We start from the raw sequence: 12,417 nt of genomic DNA on the forward strand, positions 1-12,417 counted from the left end.
AAGAAAGAACTTTTCTCACTGGCTAAAGTAAAACGATCAAGACAATGCTGCCTCTCAACAGTCATGGAGGTTAGCTAGTGCATCTTATATATGAAGCTTGTTTCAATACTAATAAGTTACTCGTATAGCAATCAGCGACGAACACGTACTACAGGTTTATTAACTTAATTTAAACGCGATAAAACAAGATTGAAACTTTTATAATCCTTAATCATGAATTAATGATTCCATTACAAAAACTGTGCCTATAATATTCGGCGTTGCATTCAATAAACATATTATTTATACTTCTCATGTTGAGCTTGAATGAAGTGCCACCAAAGATGCATAATCACCATTTGAGATCTTCATTAGAGAATCATGGCTACCCTTCTCAGCAATCACGCCATTCTTGACCACAGCAATAATGTCTGCTCCTTTGATCGTAGTAAGGCGATGTGCAACGACCACAGTTGTTCTATTCACCATTACTGTGTCCAAAGCATCTTGTACCATGCGTTCCGACTCGGCATCTAATGCACTTGTAGCTTCGTCGAGCAAGAGAATTCTAGGGTTCTTTAGGATAGCTCTTGCAATGGCTATTCTTTGCTTCTGCCCTCCAGATAACTGAACCCCTCGTTCCCCGACTGAGGTTTCATACCCTTGAGGCAGTGAAGAAATGAAGCTGTGAGCATTTGATGCTTTTGTGGCTGCAATGATCTCTTCTTCAGTTACATCTCCTCGCTTGCCATAAGCTATATTGGTCCGAATGGATTCGTTAAAGAGAATTGGTTCTTGACCAACCAAACCTATTTGTTGCCTCAGCCAGTTTATCTTGAACCTACTGATTTCCACTCCATCTAATAGCACACGACCTGAGTCGGGATCGTAGAATCTCTCTATGAGACCTATCACTGTTGACTTCCCACTGCCACTCTCTCCAACCAAAGCAACAGTCTGTGTAGGTAGAACATTAACTATGTTAAGTATTAAGCAATAAATTTATCAACATAAACCAAGTGTTGAATTTGAATTACCTTTCCAGAGGGTATATTTAAGCAAATGTCTCTAAATATCTGTACGTCTGGCCGTGTAGGATATTTGAAGCTCACATGTTCAAGATCAATTTTTCCATTTATGCTCGGTAGTGTTAGGCCTTCATCGCAGCTTGAGTCAATCTCAGGCTTACTGTCAAGAATCTTAAATATTGAAGCTGCTGAGTCTTTTGCTTTGTTGGAGTCAGGAGCCATACCACTAGATTCTGAAACTCCTACTGCTGAGATTGTTAAAGCAAAGAACACCTGAAAATAACAATAAAAAATTAGAGAACATAGTTTCAAAAAATAAAATAACACTAAAAAATGTAGCGAGGAAGAAGCTGAGTTTACCATGAAAACTTGTTCAAATTTAGCTTGCCCGTTTTTCACAAGAATAGCTCCAATGTAGAAGATTAATGCATTAGTACAGAACATTACGAAGAAAGAGAACCCAAAACCTACACCACTCACTACTCCTAGCCGTACTCCTTGCTTCATAGGACCCTCACACTTCTTCTCATAAGCATCCATCACCTTCTTTTCAGAACAAAATGATGCAACAGTTCGAATGCTACCAATTGCATCATTTGCCACTTGGCTTGCTTCTTCATACATAACCTGCGTTCAATATGAAAAACATTAGCAACGATTATAGTTTGCAATACAATAATTCTACAAATATCTAGCGGTAAAAATATTCGATCAGACTCACCTTAGCGTCTCCACTAAACCCTTTAAGAAATTTGGTTTGAAGTACTCCTTGCATAATCAATAATGGTGACACGCCTAAAATGAGAAGCGCAAGCTTCCAGTTAGCTGTGAAACCTATAACCAACCCTGCTATGATCGTCGCTATATTTTGTGCAATCAAGGCTAAGCCGTCTCCAACAAGAGCCTTCACGGTTGAAGCATCAGAAGATAACCTTGCACCAATGGCACCACTGAAAGTACAACATATATAGAGAATTCAAAGCTCATTAGTTTTTGTTATGTCAATGAAAATAACATAGAGATAGTAAACTCATTATTTCACTATTTGTTAACACACCTTGAATTTGCGGGATCATCAAACCAGCTGATTTGTTGGTGAACAACCTTTTGGAATGTCAAAGATCGAATTTTCTCTATCAATTTTCCACCCGCAACTCCAAATAAGAAATTCTGCACTGGAACGACAACCAATCCAAAGCAACCCATCCCAACATACACTGCTGCCCATGTTTTTGAGTCTTCACGTAGCACACTATGCGGTTCATAGAACATCTTGATTGCTTTTGAGAGTAGTAAACCAAAGATAGGAAATATTACTCCATGACCAACTGCAGCAATCGCTCCGAGAAGCAAAACTGGAAGCTCATTTTTATTCATCATGGCCAACCTTTTGATGGAAACTGCTTTACGCTCTTGAGGATCAACCTTAGTTTTTCCAAGGCTCTCTCCATCTCCTTCTTCAGTCACTTGGCAATTAACTAGAGCAGGAGTACCAAAGCTTCTAATAGTTGAGGACAACCGGCTAGCCGATTCGATGCTTAAAGATCTCCCTGTTGATAATCTCTGGCTGCCAGAGCTAAGCATGGTCTTATCCATATCTACACCATCGTCTAGACCAGTCGATTCTGCATCTTTTTCTTTAGCTCCCTCCTGTAGGCGAACTAGTTGGCTATAAGCCCCCTCTTGATCTTTGATCAATTCGTCGTGGGTTCCTACATGTCGAACCAGCAATGATGTTACTCAGAGGAACACATAAGTATGCAGTGTAGATTACAATTGATTAACTGCATATGCATGCTTTGGTCTTACCTTTTTCTATAATTTTTCCTTTATGCACCACTGCTATTGCATCGGAATTCCTTATCGTTGTCAAGCGATGAGCAACAACTATAGTTGTTCTATTTGACATCAATCTAACCAGCGCATCTTGAACTATTCGTTCAGACTCGGTATCCAGAGCGCTTGTTGCTTCGTCAAGAAGCAAAATTCTAGGGTTCTTCAAAATGGCTCTAGCAATTGCAATTCTTTGTTTCTGTCCACCCGATAATGATGTCCCCCCTACCATTGTGTCGAGCCCCTATCAAAAATTCAAATTAATAAACATGTGAGTCTCTCTTACATAGCGCAAATCCTCATATATTACCCAAGGATTAACAGAAAAATCAATTAGGTTTACCTTAGGCAACTTATCAATGAACTTTGCTGCATTTGCTAGCTCCATGGCTCTTCTAATCTCCTCTTCAGTTGCATTTTCTTTCCCATATGCTATGTTATGCCTTATCGTTGTTGTAAAAAGATTTGGTTCTTGACTTACAAGCCCAATCTTCTCCCTTATTGATCTAAGGTGCAACTTCTTCAAATTGACTCCATCTATTAGTACGTCACCGGCTTCTGGATCATAGAACCTCTCTACCAGACCTATTACTGTTGACTTCCCACTTCCACTCTGCCCAACCAAAGCAGTCGTTGTTCCACTAGGAACATGCAGTGAGAATCCCGCAAAGATTTGCACATCTGGCCTAGCAGGATACCTGAAATACACATCTTTAAGTTCGATTTCTCCCTTAACATCTTCCAATACAACTCCAGTAGTATCATAAGGATCGATTGTAGGTGTTCGCTTGATAGTCTCAAACATTTTGTATGCTGCAGCTTTTCCTGCTGTAAATGCATTGAGAGATGGGGATGTCTGTCCTAGTGACCTAATATAACCAAATAAGCAAGGATTAGAACATTTCTAAAGAGAAGCATGAACCAAAAAATAAAAATGAAGTATTTTTAGACTTACATTCCGCCACTCATCATTGCAAATAGAACGTTGATGACTTGGCCCCCATTGTAGCCTTTCTCAATGATCATTTTGGATCCATACCATATGGCAAGTCCATAAGTGCTAAACACAATAAGCATGAATGTACCAAGTCCAACCCCAGTAGCTAATCCTTGTTGAACCGTGTTATTGTAAGCAATTTTAAGCTTCTGGTTGTATTTTTCTATCGCTTGCTTCTCTCCGGTAAAAGATGCAACCTAGAATTCACAAATGTGATCATAATGTACTTAGAATTATACTTCTAGAATTGAGATAAAAACTCGTATACTGTACATCAAGGTCTAGCAAACAAACTTACTGTTCTGATCGCTCCAATAGTTTGTTCTACTATAGTGCCAGCTTCTGCATAAGCACGCTGCCCGCGTGTTGACATTTTCGAAACGACAATAGACATGACTCCACCAGCAATGACAAGAGCAGGAATACAAGATAGCAAAACCAAGGTGAGAAGCCATCCTTTGAGAAATGCAATTACAAAACCGCCGAGAAAAGTTGCAAGGAGTTGTATGAACTTCCCCACCTGCATATATCACAATCAGATCATGATCAGTAAGAACCGACCATTCCGATATATCGGTACGGTGCATAATGCCACACGTACTACGTTAGTGATTTAACTTGTAAATCACCTACCTTTTCTCCCATGGCATTTTGAATGAGAATGGTGTCCCCTGACATTCTACCAATGATCTCTCCGGTGTTAGTTTGAGTGTCGAAAAATCCAATATCTTGTCTTAGAATTGTTTTCAAGTACAACCCTCGAATTCGAGTGGCTTGTCTTTCTCCAGTTACCATCCAACATGACACCTCTGCACATATGTCATTAAGCAATTTATTGGTAAACATTACTGGTTTCAAACCCTAATGGATTGATTAGTAAACCAAGCACTTACGCAAAAATGCAGCAATGCCTGTGCCAATAGCCAAGTATAAAAACTTTAGAGACACCTGAAATTCATATATAGGAATAAGAATTAGATAATCAAATTAGTAATTGCGGGGCACATTATACTTGTCTCTGAAATACATTGAGGACATAATTACTCGATGATAAAAAATAAAATAAAAAACACATATGTAGAATATTCGTACTCAACCACATTTTAATGATTTAATTCAAAAAAGATGAAGTTTACCATTAAATTATATGCTCTTGCTATGAATCATAATACGAAAGTAAGGATATCTAATATTATGGGGTTGTAAATAAGGGTGTGTATTTGCATTGTAGCTAGAGTGCAGGTTATGTACATACCTGAGAAACAGTAGGGACAATATGAGCTGGGTTGGTGTTTCCAAAACTATTTATCAGGCCACCAAAAACTAGCGTCATGAGTGGCTGTGATAGCCCATTTCCGATCGCACTTAAACTTCCGATGATCATCAACACGACGTCGTATTGATCAGCAAACATAAACAGCTTGTAAAATGGAACACTTTGCTTATCTTGATCTCTTGATTTATTCTTATTAATTTTCATCTCTTTCTTTTCTTGTTCCATGGCTGAAGAATCTTTCCAAGTTGTGAATTGCTGATGAAGATTATAGGTTTTTATATGAAAAATATATGTTTTCTGTTTTCAAGTTAGTTACTAGGTTTTTAGTTATTTGTTAGTGAACCGTTAGAACCCTAGAGGCCAGGTGCTTGTTATTAACTTTCGCTCTGGCTCTGCCATTTTTAGTGGTTCTTATTTTATCTCCTCTCTTTGAGATTAACAAGATTAAACACTTATTTCAAAAAAAAAAACAAGATTAAACACTCCGTTTTGTTCAGGTTTTTAGTTATTTGTTAGTGAACCGTTTTTGTGTTGGTTTCGGCTTATGATTTCAATGCATATAATTTTCTATTTTACATATTTGACTTATTAATATAGAAAATACCACTAAATGACATTTTTCACTCTCTCTCCTATTTAAGGACACTATGATTTATTTATTCACATAAGGCAACTTTTGCATCAACATACAAGTATGGTATACCCAAACTAGCCTTAGTTGGTTCTTATCCCAAATTCCTCTCTCTCTCTCTCTCTCTCTCTCTCTCTCTCAGTTATATGTTCAAATCTCGTTGCCGGCCATGTCGGCATCTACGTTGGCGTTAACCAACTCCACCTATTCTCCTTCCCTTCTGCTCCAATCTCTTTCTCAAATTGTTGTTGCTTTGTATCTCTCTCACATATGTTGTTTCGTATCTCTCCATTCTCTCGCACATGCTCTGATTTCCTCTTCCCCCACGCGTCACCGCCACCTTTCCCTACCTCTACGATGTCGAATTGTCGATGATCTCAACCTTGACAAGTATGATTGACGGTTAGAGCACACCAAGTCTTCACCTCTTCCTTCTCATCTTCCTGCTTTTTTCTTAGATATAATGCAACACAATAGCTTTCTATTATAGGTGTAGCAGCTTTCTGTTACAGGTGTAGTATCTTTTCGTTACTTCTGTAGTAGATTTGGGGGGGGGGGGAGAAGTCCGAGTTCAGGGATAGGTTGACGACGACAAATCAACTTCAACGACGCCATGGGTTACGGCGAAGCCTAGGCTTTGAACACTAACTATTAAGGCTGGATAGTAGCTTTGTTTATTGTTAATATATAGTATCTTTGTATGTTGTTGATAGTAGTTTTGTTTGACGATTATAATAACTTTTGATTATGGTAATAGTAACTATAATTTTATACAGTAGTTGCTTTCTTTATTGTATGTAGTAGCTTTTTTTGCTGTTGGTAATGGCTTTTTTGCTGTTGGTAGTGGCTTTCTTTGCCGATGGTAGTAGTTTTTCCTTTGCACAATAGTAACTTTCATTCACTTGCTAGTAGCTCTGTTTCTCACTAATAGTATCTTTGGTAGGCAGTAATATATAGTAGCTTTTGTTTGGCTCATTAGTAGCTATTGGGATCTCGTCGGAAGTTGTTGGAAATCTCATTGTCATAACTTTTATTGTTGGCGACAGTATCTTTTATGACATCACAAGAGTTTGTCGGAAATCTTGCCGGAGTCGGCTGAAAGTCACCCCGACATTATCGTCGTCGGCGACTTCACCGAAGCCGGCGGAAAGTCATCTGAGACCTTGGTTGAGATCTAGTTAGGGAGGAGAGAGAATGAGTTATGACTTTTTGGTCTAATGACATTCAGTGAATATCATTGTAACGACCCCAAAATTTCGAGCATAAAAACTCAAAATTTCAAAGTCGTTAAACACCAAACAATCTCAACGAATCGAAATCATTTAAAATGCCACAGCGGATCATCTCTGAGTTTAAAATACAACTCAGTCAAACCGATTATTACAAACCAAATTATAATTCAACATTATAACAAATAGAAATGTATAATCCTCACAACAACCTCACAAGATAGTCACATTAAAATCCTCGCACCAGCTGAAAATAAATAACTTCAAGTTCTCTGAGCAGTCCGTCAATTCCCGCTAATCCACACCTGCGGAGTTATCCACTACACCATCGAATTGGTGCACCGGGATTGTAAACACAAACCCGGTAAGCTTTACAGCTCGTATGAGTAAAATAAAAACATAACTCGTATATCAATATATACGGAAATCCACAAATCAACAAATATAAATGCACCCATGAGTAAATGGACGGCCCATCTGGTTGTCCCGAAAATATGAAAATGAAAGTACTCATGAGCAATTGGGTAACCCCTCTGTTTACCCAAATGCATTTATAATACAGGTACTAATGAGCGCTGGTACACATCTGTTACCCCTCACGTAGTACACCGCCGGCATTTGGCAACCTCCTCGTTATCCAACGCCCGACATTGCGTAACCTCCTCGCTACCCAACGTCCGACTTCAGGCAACCTCCTCGCTACCCTAAGTCCGCTTCGGGCAACCTCCTCGCTACCTGAAGTCCGACATCGGGCAACCTCCTCGCTACCCGATGTCCGGTAGACAGACTAGAGCTCTAACTGTATCGTAACTTTCGCCCGGCCAAAGGCTAGGTTCCGACATGCCACACACGTCCGAAGACTGGTCCGAAGACATAAACACGTACAATAATCTACTCATTATTGTACAAATTTCATCACACACTCAATATATAATTCTCATCACCACTGTGATCATAATTCACAAATGAAATCCTAACAGTATATAATATAGCAAATTATATATATATATATGTACGTATTTACCATTTATACAATATATATATATAATCCACTTTATTATATACATATCATATTTCATAAACACGTCCGAAGGCAAAACGCTTTAACAATTCTTAACGTTAAAACCACGTACAATAATCAACTCATTATTTGTACCAATCGCATCAACATGCTCAACATATAATTCTCATCACCACCGTGATCATTTCCACAAACGAAATCCTAACAGTATATAATATAGCAAACTATATATATATGTACCTATTTACCATTTATACAATATATATATAATCCATTATATCATATACATGTCATATTTCATAAACACGTCCGAAGACAAAACGTTTTAACAATTCTCAACGTCAAAACTACGTACAATAATCTACTCATTATTTGTACAAATCACATCAACATGCTCAATATATAATTCTCATCACCACTGTGATCATATTCCCAAACGAATCCTAACAGTATATAATATAGCAAACTATATATATATATGTACCTATTTACCATTTATACAATATATACATAATCCACTATATCATATACATGTCATATTTCATTCATTAATATTTTGCAAAATCTTGAATCTCCGCAAGGTAGATTCGTAAATAAGTGAGATTTTACTCACCTTTTTCCTGCGTGCAACTTCCACGACACTGAAAGTAATTTCTTCACTCGTTTCGTCAGTCACCTAATAGCATGATAAATGCTTAGAAAATGATACTTAAAATATCAGGTGACGATTTCAGCACAGCTAAATGTTGTTCATAAAACATTGTTCACAGAACCTGTTCATGTTTTACTAATCACTGTTTTTACTAAACCACTGTTCACAGTTACTGTTTTGCCAAAACATTGTTCACATTTACTATTTACCATGTCACTGTTCACATCTACTGTTTTACTGGATCACTGTTCAAATCTACTGTTACAGAACATTATTCACAGTACTATTCATGCGGCGTCACTGTTCGCCGACCACCACCAATCATCACCAAATTTCACCACCACATCCTAAACAACATTTCCAACAACTTTCTAGTTGACACCAAGGTCTAAATCCGAGCCTAAACAGTCCAAACAACGAAGAACATAAATTCGGCACTATTCACAAACCCTAGAAATTGAAATTCTTGATTCGGGTACTTACACTTCGATTTGGCTCGATTCCTTTTGTGGGAATGTTGCTGGGACCGAGACAAGCAAAACCCTCCAAGAATCTCGAGCTATGGTGGCCGGAGGAGGCGGCGCCGACACAGCAGCAACTTCCGGCGGTTACTGCACCGTGTGTGGTTGTCGCCGGAGTGCAAAGCGTAGCCCAAAAGATGGAGATCGTCGAGCCCGTCAGTTTGATAGGTGGCACGACACGAGGCGACGTCGGATGGTGGAGAAATCGGCCTGAGAAGATTTAGCTCCACTTCCTTCCTCCAAAGCTTCTTTGTGGATCTATTCAAAATACAAACCGGCTCAAAACAAAAGTGGTATTTTCCTTCACCTCAATGGTGTTATGATCGATCACATATACGACACATCAGGTTCATACTTCCTCAACATGGAAATGTAGAAGATGTTGTGAACGTCCGACATGCTAGTAGGCAAGGCTAGTTTTCCCACCTTCTCGAGAATCTCAAAGGCCCAACATACCTCGGCCGACTTTTCTTTCTTGCCACATCTCACTACACCCAACTTTGGCCCAACAGATAGGTGATCGACATGGTCTACCTTAAGTGCCTCATAGGGTACCATGCCGATGCTGGAATGGTAACTGTAGTTGTAGGCAAACTCAATCAATTTCCGTTTCCATTTTCAATTTCCGACTTCGCAAGGCGGCACAAACACGTTTAATGAATTTCACATACTTTATAAATTCAAAAGTGATCCAAAAATCATTCCGAAAAATCGGGTTATTACAATCATGGTTTTCAGTATCCAAAATTCAAGTCAATTTAAAATGTTATGTCTTTATTTAGGAAATTCTTATTGAGTGTCTTTCTTTGTAATGTCGATGAACCAAATGACCTTATCTGTAATTGGTCCTACTTAACAATATCGTCATCAAATGAAAATGTAATTTTGTGGGGTAGACGTATGTATCATATGGTGTAGCGGCACCGTTTTATGAGATAAGCGTGTATTATTTAATGTAGCGGTACCAGTTTCTTGAGGCATTTTTTCGATAATAAAAATATATACATAATTAGCTTATGGCGTAATGCCCGCCAAAATATGAAAATGCAGCCCACGGGTTGCAGCAACACAATGACCACCACCACCACCACCACCGACTCAACCTCCCAATGGAACTCTCGCTTAAGAGAGCTCGCCAAGCACCACCTCTTCTCCGAAGCTCTCACTCTCTACCGCCAAACGCTCCGATTCGGCCACCCATCCAACGCTTTCACTTTCCCCTTCGCTCTCAAATCCTGCGCCGCCCTCTCCCTCCCTCTCACCGCTTCACTCCTCCATTCCCACGTTGTCAAAACCGGGTACTGCAAACTCTGCTTGACCGATGACGCACGCAAGTGTTCGATGAAGTCCACACTGGAGGAAGCTGACTGTTTGCTACAATGCTTTGATTTCTGGTATCGAATTAGAAGATTCTTGATGCGGTTTTGTTGTTCCGGAGAATGAGGGAGGAGGTTGTGGAGGTTAATTCGGTGACCATGTTGGGTTTGATCCCGGGGTGTGTGCTCCGGTGCATTTGAGACTTGGGAAGTGCCTGCATGGTTATGGTGTGAAGTGTGGTTTCGACGTTGATATATATGTCTGTGTGGAATTGTTTGCTTACGATGTATGTGAAGTGTGGGTCGATTGATGATTCGAGGAAGATCTTTGATGCGATGCCTGAAAAGGGTTTGATTACTTGGAATGCAATGATTTCCAGGTATGCACAAAATGGGCATGCTACTCATGTTTTGAGCCTGTATAGGGAGATGGAAGCTTGTGGTGTTCGTCCTGACCCGGTGACGCTTGTTGGTGTTTTATCATCGTGTACTCATCTTGGTGCGCACGGTGTCGGACGTGAGGTAGAAAGACAGATGGAGTCTAGTGGATTTGGTTCCAATCCGTACTTGAAAAATGCTCTGATTAATATGTATGCTAGGTGTGGTAATTTGGTGAAGGCTCATGCTATTTTTGATCTCATGCCTGAGAAAAGCTTAGTTTCTTGGACGGCGATTATTGGAGGGTATGGGATGCATGGACACGGAGAAGTTGCATTGGAGCTCTTTGAGGAAATGATCGCAACTGGAATCAGACCTGACAAAGCCGTGTTTGTGACGGTTTTATCTGCCTGTAGCCATGCAGGATTGACTGATGAGGGACTGGACTGTTTTGCTGCTATGGAGAAAAACTATGGGTTGCAGCCTGGTCCGGAGTATTATTCTTGCATGGTGGATCTTTTAGGACGTGCAGGTCGGCTCAAAGAAGCGAAAGTGCTAATTGACTCAATGCAGGTTAAGCCTGATGGTGGAGTATGGGGATCCCTCTTGGGTGCTTGTAAGATACATAAAAATGTAGAACTAGCAGAGATAGTTTTTGAACGTGTCATCGAGTTAGAACCAACTAATAGTGGTTATTATGTGTTAATGTCAAATATATACTCCGATGCAAAGAATTTAAAAGGGGTTTTAAAGGTTCGAGTTATGATGAAAGAGCGGCATCTAAGAAAGGAACCAGGTTGTAGCTATGTTGAGTCGAAAGGAAGTGTTCATGTTCTTGGCTGGGGACAGAAGCCATTGTCAGACAGAAAATATATACAGCATATTGGATGAGTTAGAAAATTTAACCTGGGAACCTGGGGTGTCCAATGAGGATGATGAAGAAAGAAACAAAGAGGAAAAAATTGGTGCTAATGTTCACAGTGAAAAGCTGGCAATCGCATTTGGGCTCTTGAACACTGAACCAGGGTTTGAAACGTAGTGATAGAGAACCTGAGGGTGTGTGAACACTGTCACTTGTTCATCAAGTCGATTAGCAAACTTGTGGATCGTCAGTTTTTGGTCAGAGATGCCACTCGTTTTCACCATTTCAGAAATGGGATTTGTTCATGTAAAGACTACTGGTGAAAAACGTTGAAGGCTTCTTTTTTCAAATTAACATGCCCTGGTAAAAGAGCTATTTGCATGTCTAGCATTTCCACTGGATAAGAAAACAAAATGAAGTGCATTTGAACTCACGAGCTTAGCTATGAAGTTATCTAAGCTGAAGACTGTCTTTGGCTCTTTGCTTCAGTTTTGAAGTAACTTAATAGCTTTTGGCTCTTCAATACGATACAAGGATAGATATATCTCTGTAAGAGCAGAGTGCACAAAATTACTTTCATGTTAATTATTTGTATTCATGATAATTGTTTAACTGGAAGCCGCAAAAATCATGGGATAGATATAGAATCACTCTTCTGAAGCATTCCAAATGTCGAAATATATAAAGTAATACT

At 39.4% G+C, this 12,417-nt stretch overlaps 2 protein-coding genes across 2 annotated transcripts; one reads left to right on the top strand and one right to left on the bottom strand.

Moving 5' to 3' along the window:
* Window positions 1-291: 291 nt before the first annotated feature.
* LOC126796878 (ABC transporter B family member 9-like) lies at window positions 292-6,036 on the bottom strand. Its single transcript, XM_050523591.1, has 13 exons — window positions 5,944-6,036; window positions 5,093-5,368; window positions 4,731-4,785; window positions 4,471-4,646; window positions 4,136-4,357; window positions 3,796-4,034; window positions 3,184-3,709; window positions 2,817-3,084; window positions 2,065-2,719; window positions 1,729-1,957; window positions 1,368-1,634; window positions 1,017-1,280; window positions 292-936 (listed from the first exon to the last, which is right to left on the bottom strand). The coding sequence occupies exons 1-13, from the start codon at window positions 6,034-6,036 to the stop codon at window positions 292-294; spliced, it is 3,915 nt and encodes a 1,304-aa protein (XP_050379548.1).
* A 4,202-nt stretch (window positions 6,037-10,238) lies between these two features.
* Window positions 10,239-12,064, top strand: LOC126796879 (putative pentatricopeptide repeat-containing protein At3g11460, mitochondrial). The gene is given in 7 exon segments (XM_050523592.1): window positions 10,239-10,510; window positions 10,512-10,580; window positions 10,582-10,664; window positions 10,667-10,737; window positions 10,739-11,673; window positions 11,675-11,892; window positions 11,895-12,064. Coding segments are annotated over 7 exon segments (1,800 nt in total). The 3' UTR covers window positions 12,047-12,064.
* The last annotated feature ends 353 nt before the right edge of the window (window positions 12,065-12,417 follow it).

The sequence above is a fragment of the Argentina anserina genome, chromosome 6 (assembly GCF_933775445.1).
Source record: "Argentina anserina chromosome 6, drPotAnse1.1, whole genome shotgun sequence".
Taxonomy (NCBI): domain Eukaryota; kingdom Viridiplantae; phylum Streptophyta; class Magnoliopsida; order Rosales; family Rosaceae; genus Argentina; species Argentina anserina.

Coding starts and splice junctions, on each gene's coding strand:
- LOC126796878 (XM_050523591.1), bottom strand. CDS start 6,036: ATGGAGAGATACGAAACAACATATGTGAGAGAGATACAAAGCAACAAC. Junction 4,358..4,470: donor AAAATGCCATGGGAGAAAAG/GTAGGTGATTTA, acceptor TGATATATGCAG/GTGGGGAAGTTCATACAACT. Junction 4,035..4,135: donor CTATTGGAGCGATCAGAACA/GTAAGTTTGTTT, acceptor TGTGAATTCTAG/GTTGCATCTTTTACCGGAGA.